This window comes from Leptinotarsa decemlineata, unplaced genomic scaffold (assembly GCF_025532065.1).
Source record: "Leptinotarsa decemlineata unplaced genomic scaffold, Ldec_3_MD MMD2_tig00003736_RagTag_RagTag, whole genome shotgun sequence".
NCBI lineage: Eukaryota > Metazoa > Arthropoda > Insecta > Coleoptera > Chrysomelidae > Leptinotarsa > Leptinotarsa decemlineata.
Genome location: NW_027412593.1, coordinates 6,560,599 through 6,579,994, shown reverse-complemented (window position 1 = coordinate 6,579,994; position 19,396 = coordinate 6,560,599). Strand labels below are relative to the sequence as shown.

At 36.0% G+C, this 19,396-nt stretch overlaps 1 protein-coding gene across 3 annotated transcripts in view; it reads left to right on the top strand.

The window, feature by feature from the left end:
• Positions 1–19,396, top strand: part of LOC111507951 (uncharacterized) — a 353,913-nt gene that overhangs the window by 167,058 nt on the left and 167,459 nt on the right. For all 3 annotated transcript variants that reach the window (XM_074178365.1, XM_074178366.1, XM_074178367.1), the window contains 3 exons: positions 225–508; positions 7,109–7,323; positions 8,908–9,040. In XM_074178365.1, the coding sequence (XP_074034466.1) occupies positions 225–508; positions 7,109–7,323; positions 8,908–9,040 (632 nt within the window). The remainder of the gene's footprint in view (positions 1–224; positions 509–7,108; positions 7,324–8,907; positions 9,041–19,396) is intronic.

Genomic DNA, 19,396 nt, shown 5'->3' with positions numbered 1-19,396 from the left:
TTTGCCCCTTTTTGTGTTTTCTCGAGGGATTATTTCCCACCATGTTATGCTTAGGGCGGCCATACAGTTGTACCGAAGCAAGAATACAAGATGCGACACACGTACCTACTTTTATTCAGCAACATTTTCTTCTACAAGTGACAGGAACAATTTGCCCACCCTAAACAAGATGCTATACCTAAGTCATTACCAATATTGTAATGATGATCTCTTGTCTTTTTCAGATCGACATGTATTTTCCACTGATGATAATTTCTACACTTTAGAAATTAGTAAAACTCACTTGGACGATACAGGAACTTACATCGTATCCGCCCAAAATAGTTTCGGTTCAGTGTCTTGCAAGTGTAATCTGGCGGTTGACAAAGGAATCAAAGCATACATTTCCCCAGAATTCTCTAACTGGCTAGAACCATCGTTCTTGACGTTACCGATAGGTGGAGAATTACGGATTACCGGTAGAGTGGAGGCTTATCCAAGAGTAGGATTGATGTGGTACAAAGATGGGGTAAGTTTAAGTTACATTATATGGTGAAACTTCAAACTGTTTTTACTGACAATAGAAGTGGTATATTCACTGGAATTCAATATATCTCAGAATCTTTTTATAGAAGATTGTATACCAAATTTCGTTAGTCAAATCAACGATTTTGATGATATTTTTCAAATGTATGTTCTTTATATTAGGTATATTTATTCGAAATCAGAAACCATTTGAAGAGGAAACAAAATTAAAAAAATCAGAATCAATCATATTGTTCAAACAATGTGTCTGATATACAGTGTATCAATTTTAAAACTTACAATGGGCTATATCTCATGAACGAAAGCTGATGTCGAAAAATACTTGAAACCGTTTCTTGGATAGTGAGGGGGAACTAAAGTGACATGAAAGAGAACTCACCCCCATCAACCCCCTAGGCCCCACCCACCTAAACACAAAAAATTTAAATTGCAAAATCCTACTTGTGATACATCATTGAAAAGACTACAAATAATGCTATCCAATGGTATAAATAATAATTGTATAGGGTGAAGCAAGAATTGTGAAACTTTGGCTTGAATGGAATATTTGATGAGGTTTTTGTTGAACTGCAAATTTATTAAAAATGTCAATTAAGTAAATGTTCAAAGAATTTGTGTTTTGTACGAGTGAAATTTATGTAATTTCAACACCTTCCTAACCGACTCATGTGAAAGTCCTGTCACTGTCCTAATACTTGACGTGTTGATGCAGTAGGCTCCATTGCAAAATTTCCAAGGACCTCAATTTGGGTTGCTTCATTCAGTAATCTTGGTGCATTCCTTTTTTTATTTTGCACTGATCCCGTTTCTCTAAACTTTTCAACTAAATCGCGGACGTACACGTGACTAACATTTTTGTCCGGATGCATTTTATGAAATATTTGAGCTGTTTTTAAATAACACTGGTTCTGGGAGGCAAATATGAAAATTATCTCCATGCGCTCAGGTATACTGTAAACCATCGTGACAACTAGAGCTGAATGACAGTACAGATCGTACAAATGATGAAAACTAATGACATTCAATAGTCTCAAACAAACCAAAAATTATTGACTCTGACAGAACCCAAAAAACAGATTTTTCCAACTTGTTTTTCAAAAATGGCAAATTAAGTTTTTATTTAACGAAAAAAGTATCGACGGACACTTATCATGTAAAATAATAGTCCGGGAGGTAGCATTACAAATAAAGAAGTCATAGTTGATATTAAAGTTTGTGCAGATTTTGACAATAGGCTGTATTATTGTTTACAAAACAACGGAACCCACTTTTAACATTCACTTAATTGACATTTTCAATAAATTTGTAGTTCAACAAAAACCTCAGTAAATATTCCATTTAAGCTAAAGATTCACAATTATTGCTTCACTCTGTACAGTTATTATTTATACCATTGGATAGCATTTTTTATAGTCTTTTCAATTAAGTAGGAGTTTGCAATCTAAACTTTTTGAGTGGGGCCTAGGCGGTTGATGGGGGTGAGTTCTCTTACTATCCTAGAAACAGTTTCAAGCATTTTTCGATATCAGCTTTCGTTCGTGAGATATAGCCCATTGTAAGTTTTAAAATTGACACACTGTATACGAAAATCGGTTTTTTATAATTTTTCTCCTTGTTTTTCAACACTATATTAACGGGTCTTCAAACTTTGACAATTGAAAACAGCCATCTCGTTGAAGATATATCTGTCAAATTAGCTGTCATTTATTCAGCTAGTTTTGTCAAATCACCATCAAGTGCGAATAATAAAATTGTTTTATCAAAATGGGTATTCTGTTCGAGCAACGTATCGCGCGTTTCGCCCATTTAACGGTCGCCATAATCGTCGTACCGAGAGGACTACTCGCATTCCTACTGTTCAGTAAACGATCAACCAGCACCCGTATGCCGACGAAACGCAAGATCTGCCGAAAACATCGCCGCTGTCTGTGAGAGTGTGCAGGAGAATCCGAAGCAGTCGATTTCCCGTCACTCACAAGAACGCACTTTTACAAAATTCAACTGACCCAGGAATCGAAAGTGAACGATCATAGACAAAGACGGCGACGTTGGTTCGTTGAATGGACTCGATGAGGGCTATTTCTGGATGAATGGTTACGTGAACAAACAAAATTGTCAAATTTGGGGCGATACCAATCAACATGGGATCCAAGAGCGTCCAATGCACTCCGACAAAATTACTGTTTGATGTGGAGTTTGACTATCATAAACTATAGTATTCATAGACTATAGGTCCATGATTACCAACTTCTCTTGATCTGGATAAAATGGTCTGTACACCAACAACATGTAGTTTAAACAGGATGGCGCTACGTGCCACACAACTCATGCCACATTGGATATTCTGCTAGAGTCATAGAAAATTGGATGTTTCGGATGTGCTCCACAGAAAAGCCGTTGCAAACATTTGAACAATGTTATATTCCACACATAATGGCATCAATTCGTCTTTCAAATACTTTGTTTCATTGAAATTTAAAGATAGGAAGTACTTAATGAGAGACCATATACTTAGATATTCATGTAACAACGTCTCCACCAACGCTAATGTTGATGATAGAACTAAAGCGTGTGGGAAAAATCGTGAATATATATGATATATGCTTCAATCGATTGTTTATTAGAAGAAAAAAATTTGGGAAAATATGGGTTCGTCAGTTTCTTTCGAAAAAGAGTGTACAAGCAGAAGGTCATGCGGAACATTCAATTGTACAATCAAAAGATATTCATGGCTTCAATACCTGTCGATGAAGAAATCTTGATACAAAAAAAAGATGGGGGAATCTTCCGAAGAAAGGAAGAAAGTAATCAATTTGAAAATAAGTAACTCTATACATGGATGTGTAGATCATGCAAAGAAGTAACTTTCAGGCACAGACTGAAAAGAAGTCCTCCTGAAACAGCTACTAGCTATACACGAAAGAAAAATATTCTTTCGAAACAAATACTTCTATATGAACACTGACAGAAATATGGAAGATACTTTTCTCTACTCAGTTTGTATTTCAAACATTCGTTGTGGAATAAGAATCAGATATCATTCTCATGAGTTCTACTTTAAATGAATGGTAACAAATTGCACTTACATGGAACTCTGTCATCCTCATTGGTATACATTGATGTTTCGTCTTGAGACACTTGCCCTAAGGCTCTTCAGTACCAAATTGGATAACATTATAGAAAATACACACAATTCATTCATGAATTACGATTTTCAATATCACGGAATAAGCTTGATCTACTTATGTCATCGATGATATCATATTGGCATTCATTCACCTATTTGATTTAATCCCAGCCAAGAGAAATCTTATTTGAATTGAAGGGGTTATATTTTTAGGAGTGATTGATTTTTGGGAAAGAAAGTTTTGGCTTTCTACAACTCCATCTTGATACGAAAAAAAAAAAATAATCACTCCTAAAAATATAACCCCTTCAATTCAAATAAGATTCCTCTTGGCTGGGATTGAATTAAATAGGTGAATGAATGTCATTACGATGTCATCGATGACATCAGCAGATCAAGCTTATTCCGTGACATTGAAAATCGTAATTCATGAATGAATTGTGTGTATTGTCTATAATGTTATTCAATTTGATACTGAAGATCCTTAGGGCAAGTGTCTTAAGGCGAAACATCGATGTATACCAGTGAGGATGACAGTGTTCCATGTAAGTGCAATTTGTTACCATTCATTCAAAGTAGAACTCGTGTGAATGATATGATTTTTATTCCACAACGAATGTTTGAAATACGAACTGAGTAGAGAAAAGTATCTTCTGTATAATGCAGTGTTCATATAGAAGTATTTGTTTCGAAAGAATTTTTTTCTTTCGTGTAATTCAATGTTTATATGAAAGTATCTGTTTCAGGAGGACTTTTTTCGGTTTGTGTCTGAAAGTTACTTCTTTGCATGATCTACACATCCATGTATAGAGTTACTTATTTTCAAATTGATTACTTTCTTCCTTTCTATGGAATCATAATCACTCTAAGAATATAACCCCTTCAATTCAAAAAATATATATTCTAATATCATTCAATTACGGATGTGATACTATTTCCGATTTGTATAATGCAAGAAAACAGAATTGAAATGAAAAATTTAATATTTGTCAGAAATTACGTGCAGCAGCTCAAACGTTAATCGTTGAAAAACTGCGTGAAGATATACTTCTTAATGACAGTAATAATTGTAATTTCACAATGTTCCTATTACACAATTGCCACAAACTCAAATGAACTGCGATATAATTTTTCATAGTATTAGCTTCGAATAACAACAGGTAAAGTGTTTTCAGAGATATACAGAATGACAATTTTATCCTGAGTGGAAAACCAGCAGGTAGCTGGTTTTATATTCTTAGTATCAATCATACATCCATGTATTTGAATAACTACTTCAATATATTAAAATAAGATACCTCATTTTGGTACTACATACCACTTTAGTCTGTCGTTGTTCGTCAACCTAGGTATGTTCGTTGACATAGTTCTCATAACAGGTATGTACTCAACAAGGACTTACGTAAATTATTGTCGGAGTATTTGCAAACAAATGTACTGTCAAGTACCAACTTTCTGGTTTTATCATTCAGGATTGAACTGTCGTTTTAGATGCAGTAAAAAAACATACCAATAAGAACAGTTCACTTGCAAGTGAAACTATAGAAAATAATGTTATTTGAATTTCACCTCTCAATGTTTACATAAAAAATTGTGTGAAACTTCCAATGGAAGTTCAAAATAAGCTTTTCACAAAGATGTGTATTAAACAGGAAAGAGTGATTCTCGTATGATTCAATGTTCATACGGGAGTAGTTGTTTCGAAAGAACTTTTTCTTTCGTGTAATTTAATGTTTATATGAAGTTAGTTGTTTCGAGGATTCCTTTTTTCAGTTTCCAGAAAGTAAATGCTATGCATGATCTACACATCTTTGTAAGGAGGTCATTTTGAACTCAACTGCTTTTTTTCCTTCCTTTGAAAGTTTTCCACAATTTTTTTCACAAAAATGGGGAGCGAAAGCCAGATATTTTTTTCCACCCACAAATTAATCTCTTTTTAAAATACCCCTTCATTCCAATTAAAAAAAAATCAAAATATTTCCACAATCTAAAATTATGTACCGTTAAAATCCAGTTCAGAGAGGAATTTTATCAGCAAGAATTTAAAATGGCAATAGGCTCATCCTCGTCATCGATTCTGAGTAACATTTTCATAGAACATTTTGAGAATACATCAGAATTGTCTAATAATAGAGATGTGTTGATGATGTACGAGTATTCGCTATCTGGGACCCTAGCCCGGATGATATCTTGAATCCAAGAAAACCCACAAGAAAAATTCACGTCAGAAAAGGAAGTTTATGATCACGTTAAAAAAGGTATAGTCAGATGTTTGTATGATGAAGCTAAAACATTTTATAATTCAATTCATAATTCGGAAGAAAAAATAACTATAATCAAAATGGTTTTGAAGGGAAATATTTATCCAGGCCTGGTAAAAAAAGCACCCAATCACCCAATGGAGTTGGTAAAGGCAAAAACAACATATGAATATTCCACAATCATCACAAAAACAACAACAACACACATGTCACTCAAAACACGTCAAACTATTATTCCCGGTTTGACTGAATAATTGGGACGAATTGGTTGCAGATGTGATGTGAAGAACAACTTTCAGAACTACCAATGAATGGAGATCTATTCTGGCACAAAGTAAACCAGAAAATACGAAAGAGTGTATCGACAATATACCTTGTTCTTGTGGATAAAAGTTATGTAGATAAAACCTCAAGACCTCTAGATGTGAGAAAAAATAAAAATCGTGACATATTACAGTTTGAAGTAAATATTAGGTGTTCCCACTGGAGCGATACGATAAGCGATGCAACAGGTGATTGAGCGAAAGAAAGACGCAATATCGTTTGACACGTTCATGTCGAGTCAGCAAGAAGAGGTGCAATCCTCTATTCCATTCGTAAAACTGGTGCAGCAGAACCATTGCCTCTCCAGTCCCCTTGACACTGATTTCAATAAAACATGGTAACTATTCGAGCTCATTCTATGAAACTCTCTAAATTCGGCAGTGGTTTTTCGTGAGCTCTCTCAACATGAACAAAAATTTCAGAGAGTTTTATATAATGAGCTCAAATAGTTACCATGTTTTATTGAGATTGGTGTCAAGGGGACTAGAGAAGCACGGGTTCTGCTCCACCAATTCCACGAAGGAAATAGAGGATTGCACCCCTTCTTGCCGACCCGGCACGAACGCGTCGAACGATATTGCGCCTTTCTCCCGCTCAAGCGACCCGGCCGCTGTGCCCCCTCACCGACGCCACTCCGATAATTACCGGTGTAGTATCGTGATCGCCCCAGTGTGCACGAGATTAATTGCTTCCATTATGTATTCACGATTATGAGTGATCGATGTCAAATCAGGATCGGGTTGTACCTGTTGCATCGCTTATCGTATCGTTCCAGTGGGAACCGCGCCTTACAGTTTGACTGGATAAAACTTTTGAAAAAACCTAATACCAATATTATTATGTTGATTGAATAATGAAACCATTTTTTCAGACTCGACTAAGGCCCTCCAGACGATCAATTATGACACTATCTTATGATGGAACACTAGAATTGTCCATTGCTAACTTAACAGTACGAGATGCTGGAGTCTACACTTGTATAGCTAGCAACGAAATTGGACGAGCGGAGAGTAGTGCTAGGATTGAGGTGACTGATAAATCTGTATCACTGCAAGATAAACCTACCATTGTCCGAACTGACATTCCGTAAGTATATTGACATCCATTGATATATGTAAAAGTCTATAAGTATTTTTATCTCTACTAGATCTATCCTCCTGGAAGGGGAACGATAAACTTCATTTGAGCGCCTTGACGTTAACTTGTAATATATTGTGGCGAATGTATCTTTTTCTTTAATTTTTAATATTTGTGTCTCATCCTTTACATTACATATTTTTGAATCTACTAACGCCTCAGCTCCATTTTTTATGAGTTCCGTGGTGGCCGTGGTAACGAAGGGGCGTGCCATTAACGTCCGTCGTCCGTCAACAAAGAACGTAGGTACTCGGATGCCTTGTGCTATGACGGGGCTGATATGTAACAGTTTTAGTCAGAATGTGAAGTGAAGGCCTCCTATTTTCAGGCCGGGGTGGTTTGGATAACTACGTAAAGGAAGCCATGTATGTGAATTCAAAATCCAAACGTCTTTCAAGGAGGAGGCGGCTAAAATGAATCAAAAAATATTTTCATGTTGAACTAAAAACTAAAAAATAATTCGAAAGCTCCTAGGTAGTACTCATCACACCACACTTCTCAGCATTCTACGGTATTGATAAGATAAAAAAATAATAAGTCGTTGGGCGTAGCGTAATCTGAGTAAATACGTAAATACTACACCCAACGATTTTATCATTTCTTATCCGATCAATACCGTCAATATTAATAATAATAATGATTATATCGCCTTCATTATTTCATAACCAAAACAAAAAACTCAACATAACTTATATATTCAAATATCAATTGAAATTAAAGGCCAAAGTTCATTGTCCGTAATAAAATACATCACGAAAAATGTTCTTCCACTTAACCCTGCTGAGAAAAGTGGTATGATGACTGCTACCAAGGACCTTCCAAATAACTTTTTAGTTTATAGTACCTACATTATCTCCATCAACATTTGTTTTTCAATAAACCGTTTAACATTGAACATTTTTTACTCATTTTATTGTCAAGTTTTAAATTTCTAATTTTGTTAATCAATTATTCTCATTATGTTTAGTTCATTCAGTGCCTCAGTATCAGAAGGTAATATATGTATTCCGACATTTTGTAGCTGTGACCAACTTGAATGTGTATATTTTGTGTATAGGTGTGTGTATGTGTGTGTGTATATGTGTATATTTTGAAGCCGCATCACCAAAATGGCTGAATTAATAATTTTTCATAACTACCTCAATATGGGTATCAAATGACAATGCTTGACTAGTAGAATAGCAGTATACTTTGAAAAAGATGCAAAGTCCAGATACAGCTACAAAATAACGCATTACATATTATCTTGTAATACTGAGGCACTAAAATGAACTAAACAGAATGAGAATAATTGCCCAACAAAATTAGAAAATGAAATAAGTTCAGAATCTTTTCCCAAAATCGTAGCCAATTTTTCAAGTTGTTCATGTGATACTGTATCGGATGCTTCAAATAAGTTAAAAATACAATTATTTGGTGTCATTTTATCTAAAAAATTGTAGTGGTTTTCATTTATAACTCACATATTAGACGATTCTTTATACTTACCTTCACAATGGATATTGTGTGTTGATGATGGGACGTCTTTTCCAGATATTCCAAAGAACCCAAATTCCTCAAGAAGCCAAGATCAACAGAAGCCTTCGAGGGCGATGACATCACCATTCTATGTGAAGTGATTGGTGATCCAAAACCAGAGGTTATGTGGCTTCGAGATTTCCTGAAGGTAAGAATATTTTGAAATCTTTCATGCCCGTTTCTCTGTTGAGTTTTTGGCTTCGAAATGTCATGATTTTGAAATAGAAATTGCCTTTTATCCACAACTACCGACTTAGGTACGAAAAAATGTTGGTTTGCGTGACATTGAAGGTACTGGTAGGTATATGTATTTGTTGAACAAATCATTCTTCAATAATACTTTCCATGTAACTTTGGTTATTTTTGGATTTGAGCCAGTGATACTGGATAATTTAAAATATCTATGCATATTTTCTAGAGACTAAAATTCCAGAAAAGATCTAACTCTAATTTTATGGAATATAGGAGGATATACCTAGATCTCGAAGAACTTCGCAGTTATTTACACCAATTTGAACTAGACGATGATTGCAACGATTTATTTATATATATATTTATATAATATATATATATATATATATATATATATATATATATATATATATATATATATATATATATATATATATATAATTATTTATTTATTGACAAATAAATGTTTCCGTAATCCTTTGTAACGAAAAAAGTGTTTCGGCATCAAACATTGTCACTATGTATTTCACAAACGAATATTTACATTACGAAAAAAAGTCTCCAATCAATAAAACTTCCGGAAAAGCGTGTTGACGTACTGTTCGCTGTTGCTTCACCACTCCATTTACCCTTCAATCGTCAAAAGTACCTGCACGGTTGCGTTATTGAACTTATTTATTTCTGTGACTTGGAGCAGAGTGTGGTCACTTGATCAAAGACATACGTGTCGTTCTCGATTGGCGTTTGGGTATCATAAATGATTGACGTAAAACTGACAGCAGTTTATGCGATATCTAACTGTATGTTTCTTTTGGTGATTGTTCAATTCACCAACTGTACTCAGAAATACAATGGCTTCACAAATTTATGTCATTTTTTATCAACCGTTCATGATACCAAATTCCAATCAAAAATGCCTATTGTCATCTTATATTCCGAAAAACCATTTAGCAATAAAGGAAAGCTTGCAAAAATGTCTCACAATTAAAACCGACAACATATTCAAAAATTAGTCACTTCATAAAATATTATCCTTTCAATGTGATTCATAATTTGTTTATTGAATGAAGATGTTTCGATAGATGATGAATGCGAATCGAAATAATTTCGTTGTTGGACTAATGATATATAAAATTGTAAGAAATTGAAGTAATTCTGGTACAGATGAAATGTTTATTCTATTATTCATATTCTGCGAATGCCAGTTATGAATCAAACCTAATCTATCAAGTATAAACCTCGGTTGATTCATGTGTGATACCCGTGAAGTAACAAAAGTTTCATCTGCCACTACGGCAGACACCGTCAGTGATATGTGCGTTGACTGCGAGGATGAAAGTAATATGTCGAAGAATCAGCAACGACGGTGAAAATAATCATGGATTCAAGAACATAATGAATGATGTCACAGCCATAATCCTTCAGATAACGATTTCGATAAGCTCATGGGTGAGGAAAAGTTGTCTCAAATGACAAATTGTATCTGTAGGCCTGAGTCATAACAGAAACTATAAAATACGACACTGTGCCGAAAATATTCGAGTTGAAGTTTGTATTCCAGATCAACGTTGGTCTGTCGACTTCTGCTATTACCTTTTTTGCCAACTATATCAATGAAAAAAAATCAATTATAACGTTTGATGGAACTTGTTCACCTCTTTTTTTCCTTCAGCGCAAAGTACCGCAAGGCTCAATACTTGGACCGATTCAATTTGCTCCTTATTCCTCCATCCCATCAATAATTTCAATCACTGCAAGGTGCACTTCTGTTCGGATAATACCTAAATCTGTTACAGTTTTCCCCATCTACGCGGCTTCTTTGAATTTTCTTCTAAACCACTGTTCCTCTTTGTGGATGATTTCAGCTTGAGCCCACTTGATATTATGTTGATAAGCCCAGACATGCTCTGCTATTCCGGATTTGCTGGTTTCTCCTCGCTGTGTGTGTTTCTTGTGCTCAGCAATGCGAACTTTTAATGGCCTCTTAGTTTCATGTATGATGTATGATTCTCTGCACTCGCAAGGTATCCGGTAAATGCAATTCTTGGAATCGCAGTCCGCGTTTGGGGGCCCGGTTTTCGTGAGGCTGCTACGGATAGTGTTCCCATATCTGAAACAGGTCCTGATGTTATACTTGGACCCAATCCTTCGTATTCTTTCCAATAATCCTCTGATGTAGGGAAGTACAAGTACTGGTTGTGGAGGCTTCTCTTCCTTGTGGAGCTCTTGCTGTCTTCTAGCGAAAGCCTGTTCTACCATCACTCTGGAGTAACCATTCCATTGAAGGTCGTTTTTGATGATGCTTAGTTCCCTTTCGAGACCTTCCTTTTATTACAGAGCCCGAAGACACCGTCTAGTAGAGTCTTGATGATTCCTTTCCTCCTGAGGATACACTACAAAAACACACTTTTGCATATTTTCTACAAAAACACACGTTTGTCTATTTTCCACGATATTTCTTCATTGTTGACTAGTTTCGGCTATTACACCATTTTCAAAATAGTAATAGCCGAAACTAGTCAACAATAAAGAAATATCGTGGAAAATAGACAAAAGTGTGTTTTTGTAGTGTACCCTCAGTGAACATAAATTTCCACAAAATAAACAAGTCGTCAATCAAAGAAGTGAAATTCCTCTCTCAGTCGATTGATGGTGGTTGGATTTCTGGTTCAGATACTGTCCTGTGTGAGTGGGTTTTCGATATACAGGTGTTTCCCATTTAATGCCGGTCCTCTTCACCAATACGTCTAAGGAAGGACTTCCTTTTTTATTGTGAAAGTGATGGAAGGACTCACATTGTTGATGTGCTTCAGGAAAGTGTCTAGTTCTGCATTCTCATTATTCCATATTATGAAGGTAGCGTCTATGTATTCCAACCAGACTCGGGATTCCTTGTGGGCTTCTTCAATGGCCAGAGTTTCAATAGGTGTATAATTGTTGTTTCTGATGGAGCGGAGTCCACTTTTCAAGTCACCGCTTTGCTTGAACGGCAGTTTTCTCATCAAGAAGCAGTGTAAAATTAAAACACGAAAAATTGTTTTTGGTCCACTGTTTTGAAAATAATAAAAGTAGTGTCACCCTTAGTACAATAACTCACAAACTTATGAGTAGAATATCATTAAATTTCAACAGTTATCTTTAGAAGATTAGTACTAACTGATCTGAGGAGACATCAGATCAAGAAGGAATAACAGACCGGCAGGCTATGACTCAGACATAGGTGCGAACTCGAACGCAGAAGACGATTTTCCGTATGAGTCAGCTCTTTCTATTCGATCGAATAGCCATTTGTGTTCCTCAAGTTCTTCTTTCCGATCTAGTCCCACTCTGAATGTAGATTCGACTTCTCTCCCCTCCACATCAGGCTGTAGACCAAAGACGCGACGTCAAATATTACCTCCTAAAAGAATACGTCGTCAGTCTCCAACTGTTGATCCAGAAGAATCGGAACCTTATTCATCTTTCATCGACCTTTTGGAGTGGTAGGTAGAATTTCCACTAATGATGTCCTATCCATTTTTGAAAAAAATTTTAACGACATCATTATGAAAACTTTTGTAGAACAGAGCAATTTATATGCATTACAAAAAGGTGTGAAACTGGATTTGAATATTGTTGAGTTGAAAGCTTTCTTTGGACTATTGTTACTGTTTGGAATCAACAATTTACCGAGTATCAGAATGTACTGGTCAAACAATCACAATTTTCATAATGAGAGAGTTTCAAACGTTATGACAATGAAAAGGTTTTTGAAAATATTGAGGTTTCTCCATTTGGCTGACAATGAACGAATGCCCAAAAAAGGTGAAGATGGATACAATAAATTATATAAAGTGCTGTCTCTACTTACCCATCTTTCTTCCAAATTCAAGGAAAATTTCGCACCATCAAGATTTATTTCTATCGACGAGAGTATGGTGGCATTCAAAGGTCGGTCAACGCTGAAACAGTATATGCCTCTGAAACCCATCAAGAGAGGGATCAAAGTGTGGGCAATGGCTTGTGCAAACACAGGATATTTGGTAGATTTCGATGTGTACCAAGGAAAGTCTGAAAATCCTGACAATCTTGCTTTGGGAGAGAAAGTTGTTGAGAATTTATCGAAACCTCTCTCAGGGCATGGTTACTGCTTGTATTTTGACAATTTTTTCTCATCATTTCCATTGCTTCGAAGGTTATTGGATGACAAAATATTTGCTTGCGGAACATTTCGTTCCAACCGAAAACAATTTCCCCATGACAAACTTTTTCCAAATGAAGCTTTATCGTTAGGACAATTCGATTTTGCTTCTTCAGGTGACATAACAGTGTACAAATGAAAAGACAGAAGTACCAAACCCGTCATATTGGCGAGCAATATGCATGATCCATCTGACAAAGCCTTGGCTCAGAGGAGAAATAAAAGAGGAGATAAAGAGGATATAATTTGTCCAAGAGCGATCTGGGATTATAACCTGCACATGGGAGGCGTTGATCACTTTGATCAGTTACATCCAACATATAATATTTCATGGAAATCGCGTAGGTGGTGGATGAAATTATTTTTCTATTTCGTTGATGCATCTATGATGAATTCGTACATAATGTACAAGACTCAATATATTAGTGAAAATCACGCTTCCAAGTGCATGACGCATTTGCAATTCAAGAGTTGCCTGATAGATCAGCTCATTGGAACTTTTTCCAGTATACAGAAACGGGGGAGACCAATTGATGAAGAAGGGACTGGCCGAAAAAATAATAATCGATATGCGAGGGGGGCTGTACATAATTCAATTCGGTTACTGGGCGTAGGTAGCCACTTACTTGTAATTTCCACTTATAGAAGATGCGCGTTCTGTAGTACCAAATAGAAACAAAAACATAGCAACTTAGTTTGCAAGGCCCTCTTTTTTTAAAAATATAAAAGATGTTAATTTCTATTATATATGTCGTAGCCTAATGATACTAGGGTAAGATTATGAACGATTCAGATAAGGCAGCTATGATCCTCAGAATAAATTCTAGAACGCAGCCCAATGTTATCTATTTGAAAAGTATCCACTCGAGAAAGTGTAATAACATTATTTTGAAACAGTTGCTGCCTTGAATATGCTCCACATTATTTTGAATATTTCTGCATAAGTGGAAAAATTTGCATGAAATCCTGCAGTAATATGTTCCGTATGCAAAATATTCGACGATAAAATCTTGAGAAGTATTTCAATTACACCATGTCATCCATAAAAGCCTTTCGGACAATTGAGAAACAGACACTCCTTAACTGTGATATACATACTGAGATGCGTTAAGAATCTTTCAAAACAAGAATTTTCAAGATTTAGTTGGGTGTGCCGTTTGTTTTCTTCGAGGAAGAAATTTTGTGACAGAAACTCATTCATCAATTGGATGTAATATTTTTATAGAAATGAACTACATTCACAAAGTTATCAGGTAATGGTGAACCACACTGGTTTTTTATAGAATTCAAAGTGAACCACTAGTTTTGAATCTGATAAAATGGTACGATATTGGGAAAGACAGGTTTTAGCTTTCTACTTCTTCATCTTCATACAAAAAATGTGGGACTCTGCCAAAATGAACTCTATACAAGGATATGTAGGGGAGTCCGGGTATGGTTGTCTCACGGGTCGGTTGTCACAGGGGCTATAGTTGAAAATTGAACGAACGAAAGAGTTTATCGAACAGAATCGAAGGATCGCGAGAGCATTTTCTCAATTCTAACTCCATACTATGTGGGGGAGATACGTACATTTGTTTTTTATTTTGGAGTAAATGTTTGTGCTTTTGTGTCGAGTCTCATAATTTTCCATAGATATGTAGTATTTCATGTATGTTTGATGAGACTTCTGTGGTTGATGATATCACTATCCGTTTTCACGAAAAAATATTGATTCAGAGTTATTTTTGGGGGTTATGTTTTGAAATGTGTTTTGGGGCTCGTTGTCTCAACTTGACGGGGGCTGGTAGTCACATGTGACAACCAACATATATTTGTGCTGCATTTTTGGTCAGCTTTTTGAGCTTCTACTTCATACAATTTTGTTTGTTTTAGAGAAAATCATAGAAATGTCATGGCATCATATGAGAAAGTCTGATCGACTAGTATTTCACGCAGTGATATTGCGTGCTGCAAGAAAGTTATTTTGGAATAACTCCAATCCAACACTGTTTTGTGAAAAATACACTGTCGAAAAGATAGGCAAGACGGTGTTATCAATACCATCAACAAAAATTGTTTATCAAAGGTATAGGCAAATCTTCACCGATAAATAGAAGAAAGAATTATAAAAATACATACTTACCTATATAGCTTCAAGTATTCATGTCGGTTTGTCTCCCAAGAATATTCCAAACATTTATATTTGCCAGATTACATTTGCCGTAATTGTGAATTCGAATATTCACTGAATTTTAGACTAGATATAATTTCGCTAGAATGGGTATTTTCAGTTTACAAGCATTGCGGCCTGATGGACCTATGTTTTTGGTATTGAAGTTACCGGATGGTATTTTTTTTATTTGGAGCAAATATGTTTTTTTCCTACGAATGAGACACTTTTTTCTCTTCTTGAATATAATTAATTACTTATATTATTCCACTTTCGAAAAAAATATTCATTTGAATGTTTTTTATACCCATCAATTACCTATGTGACTATCTGCCCCATATACTGTGACAACCATCCCCGGCCCGGGGTTAGAAGTCACACTTTTTCTCTACCATAAGAATTGTTATATTTCCTTTATGGATGATGTTGGAGAAAAAAAGAATATTTCTTTTCAAAGGATTATAAAAACACCATCTATTGATATAGAAATATCATTGATAATTTATGAAACAAAACACTAAAAATGCAAAAGACAAAACAATGTGACTTCCAACCCCGGACTCCCCTACCTAGAGAAGTATCTATCAGACATAAATTGGACGAAAAAGCCTTCTCTAAGCAACTACTTTGACGATGTCGTTAACAAAAAATTGAACAATAGAAGTTCAGAATGTGAGCTTTGTAACACACCGACGAGGCATTATTTAACTATAAGATACTAGTAATTTTTACTGGTTGAGTACTATCCATCAGACCCATTAATTCACTTTGTAAGTAGATCTAAATTTCTCAACAAAGCATGGAAAACCTGGAAAGTTGGAGTAGCATACTGTTATTTTGATTTAAAGGTACTCAGATGACAATTGAAAAGTTAATATTAACAGCCTCCCTCCGTAAAGATTATTTTAACGGCCGGCGGCCCTATCGAAATTTTCATATTCTTTTTGATATCGCTCTTGAGTTATTTTAGCCAGTAAATCAACACTCGCTGCACATTATTCTCCCAATATTTCTGAAGAAATTTCATTTTCTTCATCAATTTCTTCAATTTCATCCACGGTCGTTGTTAAAGCGACTTCGCGAACACAAAAAACTGACGTTGTTTATAATATCGCTGAGCTGTTGTTCCAGGACAACACAATGTTGGTATTTTTCTGTAAAATTACGAGGTACGTGGTTTGTTCTTTCCTCGAAATCAAAATGCAATCTTTCAGCGGGATTACGAAAAGTCTTGAACGACACACGGCTGATACGTGAAAAACGGATTCGGTTGTTATAATCCTCATCTGCGCCTGGGATTACAATATTCAACCTCATCCGTTATTTGCTACATATCGACCTTGTAACGTCAATTACCATTTTCTAATAATGAATGGTCGGCAATCAAATAAGGCTCCACATGAAATCAAAGGATTCAATCTTGCCAGGATCACCCTGGGAAGCTGGCCCGAAGAAATATCTGGCGATGACCAGGAAAAACCTACGCTTGACAGTAGGATTTTTCGACTGGCCACTGTCAACTAAGGAAACGCCTCCACAATATGGGGCTAGAGGATACACGCATCTATGCAGGAGTGTGTGTTCGGCGAGTCTTGGCCTACACCTGCCGATATAAAGCAGATGTCTCCCAGTGACCTATCAACCTTCCTGGAAAGGACAGGAGGACAACTCTTTGGGAGGATGTATAATGGGTCGGTCGCATGTGGCCTTAGTGCTATGGGCCTACAATCATCCTCCCTACTCTAGAGATACAGAAGGCTCCCATTCATCTCATTTTGCTTCGATATCTTGCTTATTGTGTTGTATGTACTTTACCACAATTGAAATCGAATCCTGCAATTTTTAATGTGACTGAAGGACCCAGATATACACTGAAACATACAGCACGATAGGATGGTAACTGATATCCTAATTTTTTACGTTAACGAAATCATGTAAAACGTCAGTTCATAAAATTACACTTTTCAACATGATATCATCGGCCACTTCGAATTAAAGTGAATCTGTAACTCAGGTATACAAACAAATGTGCCGTAGAACCGACACGATTTCGGACATTCAAATATATATCAGTTACGAAAGAAAAAGGTTCACATAAATGTTTTGTTTGAATTGACATGACAGCTAACAAGCTAGAATAAAAATCAATGAGACTGCAGATATCAGCTGTATTCCAATACTGGGTAGGATTTTCTTGTAAGGTGAAAAGAAATGATCATTTTAGTTATCATCAGAGATAATCTATACAAATCGATAAGACAAATTGCTTTCAAAAACAATGTTGAAAAAATCAGTATTGCTTGTTATGAGAAGGAGAAAGGTCAACCGTAAACGAAACGAATGAAAATGTGAGAATGCGAATTTTGTGGAATGTAAAAGAGTAGATACCTAACTGCGAGTTGCCTTGATGAAAAATCATGTTGTGAAAAATTCTCTGTTTCACTAAATATACCATCCATTGCAATTCATCCCAATACTATACTACATCTATAACTTATTACCCTGCCTCTTTTCATCACCATGTTGCAAAGAATTTTCCCAGAGATTGTCTGTCAGGACATTCTGCCGTTGGATAAAATTTTTGAAATGAAGTTCAATTATTTTCACCTTTTCCAAAACAGATGAGTAAAATATTCAGAAGGTGTTTATCTCTAATTTATAACTGAAATTGTTTTGACTTTTGCATCATTGAGGAAACATTTCTTTGGCATTTCAAAACTTGATATCTTCTCAACAAGAAGACCGAATTTTCAAAAGAGATGCAGGTATTGGTTGTGAAATTGGCCGCGGTGGTTGTGCGTCCGACTCACGATCGGAAGGCCGTGTGTTCGATTCCCGCTTCGACCAGATATTTTTCTCGAGAGAATTTATCTGGTTGAAGCTGGAATGATTCTGCAACCGTGTTAGGAATCACACGTTAAAAGGTAAGACCTCGTTAGTCCTTAGTTCGCACAAGTTTCTCAACTTCTGAGAGTTGACGTTCGTATGGGGGCGACAGCTGATTAACGGAAAAACAGATTTTAAACAGATTTTAAAACAGATTGGTGAGGAATCGAAAGCCCTCATCAATGAGTTATCACTCAATTCTCATTACTATTCAGAAAAATAACACCCCCGCTAGAAAGTTGCGCAAGAAAGTTTTTAAAGATTAATGATCAAAACTTGTCCCACTCATAAACAAACTTGACATTTTTCGTGGTTCGTTTCGCCTCTATATGAAGGTAAATTTGCAAAATATTTTAAATTTTTTTTTAATAATGCAAATTGAATGGGGGGATATATTTTTGGGTGAGATTGATTTTTAAGAAAAAATAGGTTTTGGCTTTTAAAATCTTCATCATCATACAAAAAATATTTTGATTATTTTCCTCGGTAATTTGTGAAACATGCGGACGGTCGTCGTCATGGAGCAGGATCGAACCTCTTCAGTTGACCAGTGCCGGCTCCAGGTGACGCAGTTTCAGGTACATTTCGTTGATTTCCTCACAATAGGACTCTGCTGTGGTGGTTTGGCCCGGTTGCAGAAAGTTAGAGTGAGTCACATCAGCCGCTGACCACCATACAGTAACCATTGTCTTTTTGGTGTGTTTTTGCCCTTTGGGATGTGCCTGGATGGTCCATGGGTTTCCAATCACTGTCCTGAACGTCTCCTCTTGGAAAGAAGGATCCACTTGGAAAGAAGAACAGACCTCGAAACGACAATTTCTGTCGACTGTTCAAATCGTAGGGCCCTCTTTTTGAGGTTTTTGGCCTTTTGAATACGTTTCAAACTATCAAAAACTAAATGGGAGCTAATGCTCAGTTCTTCCGTCATCCCACGCGCCGTGTGTGAAGGGTCAGTGTCCACCAGGGTCCTCAAATCATCGTCCTGGATCACTATAGGTCGATCACTTAGGGGCTCATATTCAGGGCTAAAATTCCCGGAACGAAATTTCACAAAACAACTTCAAACAGTGCGTTCACTAACACTATCATTGCCA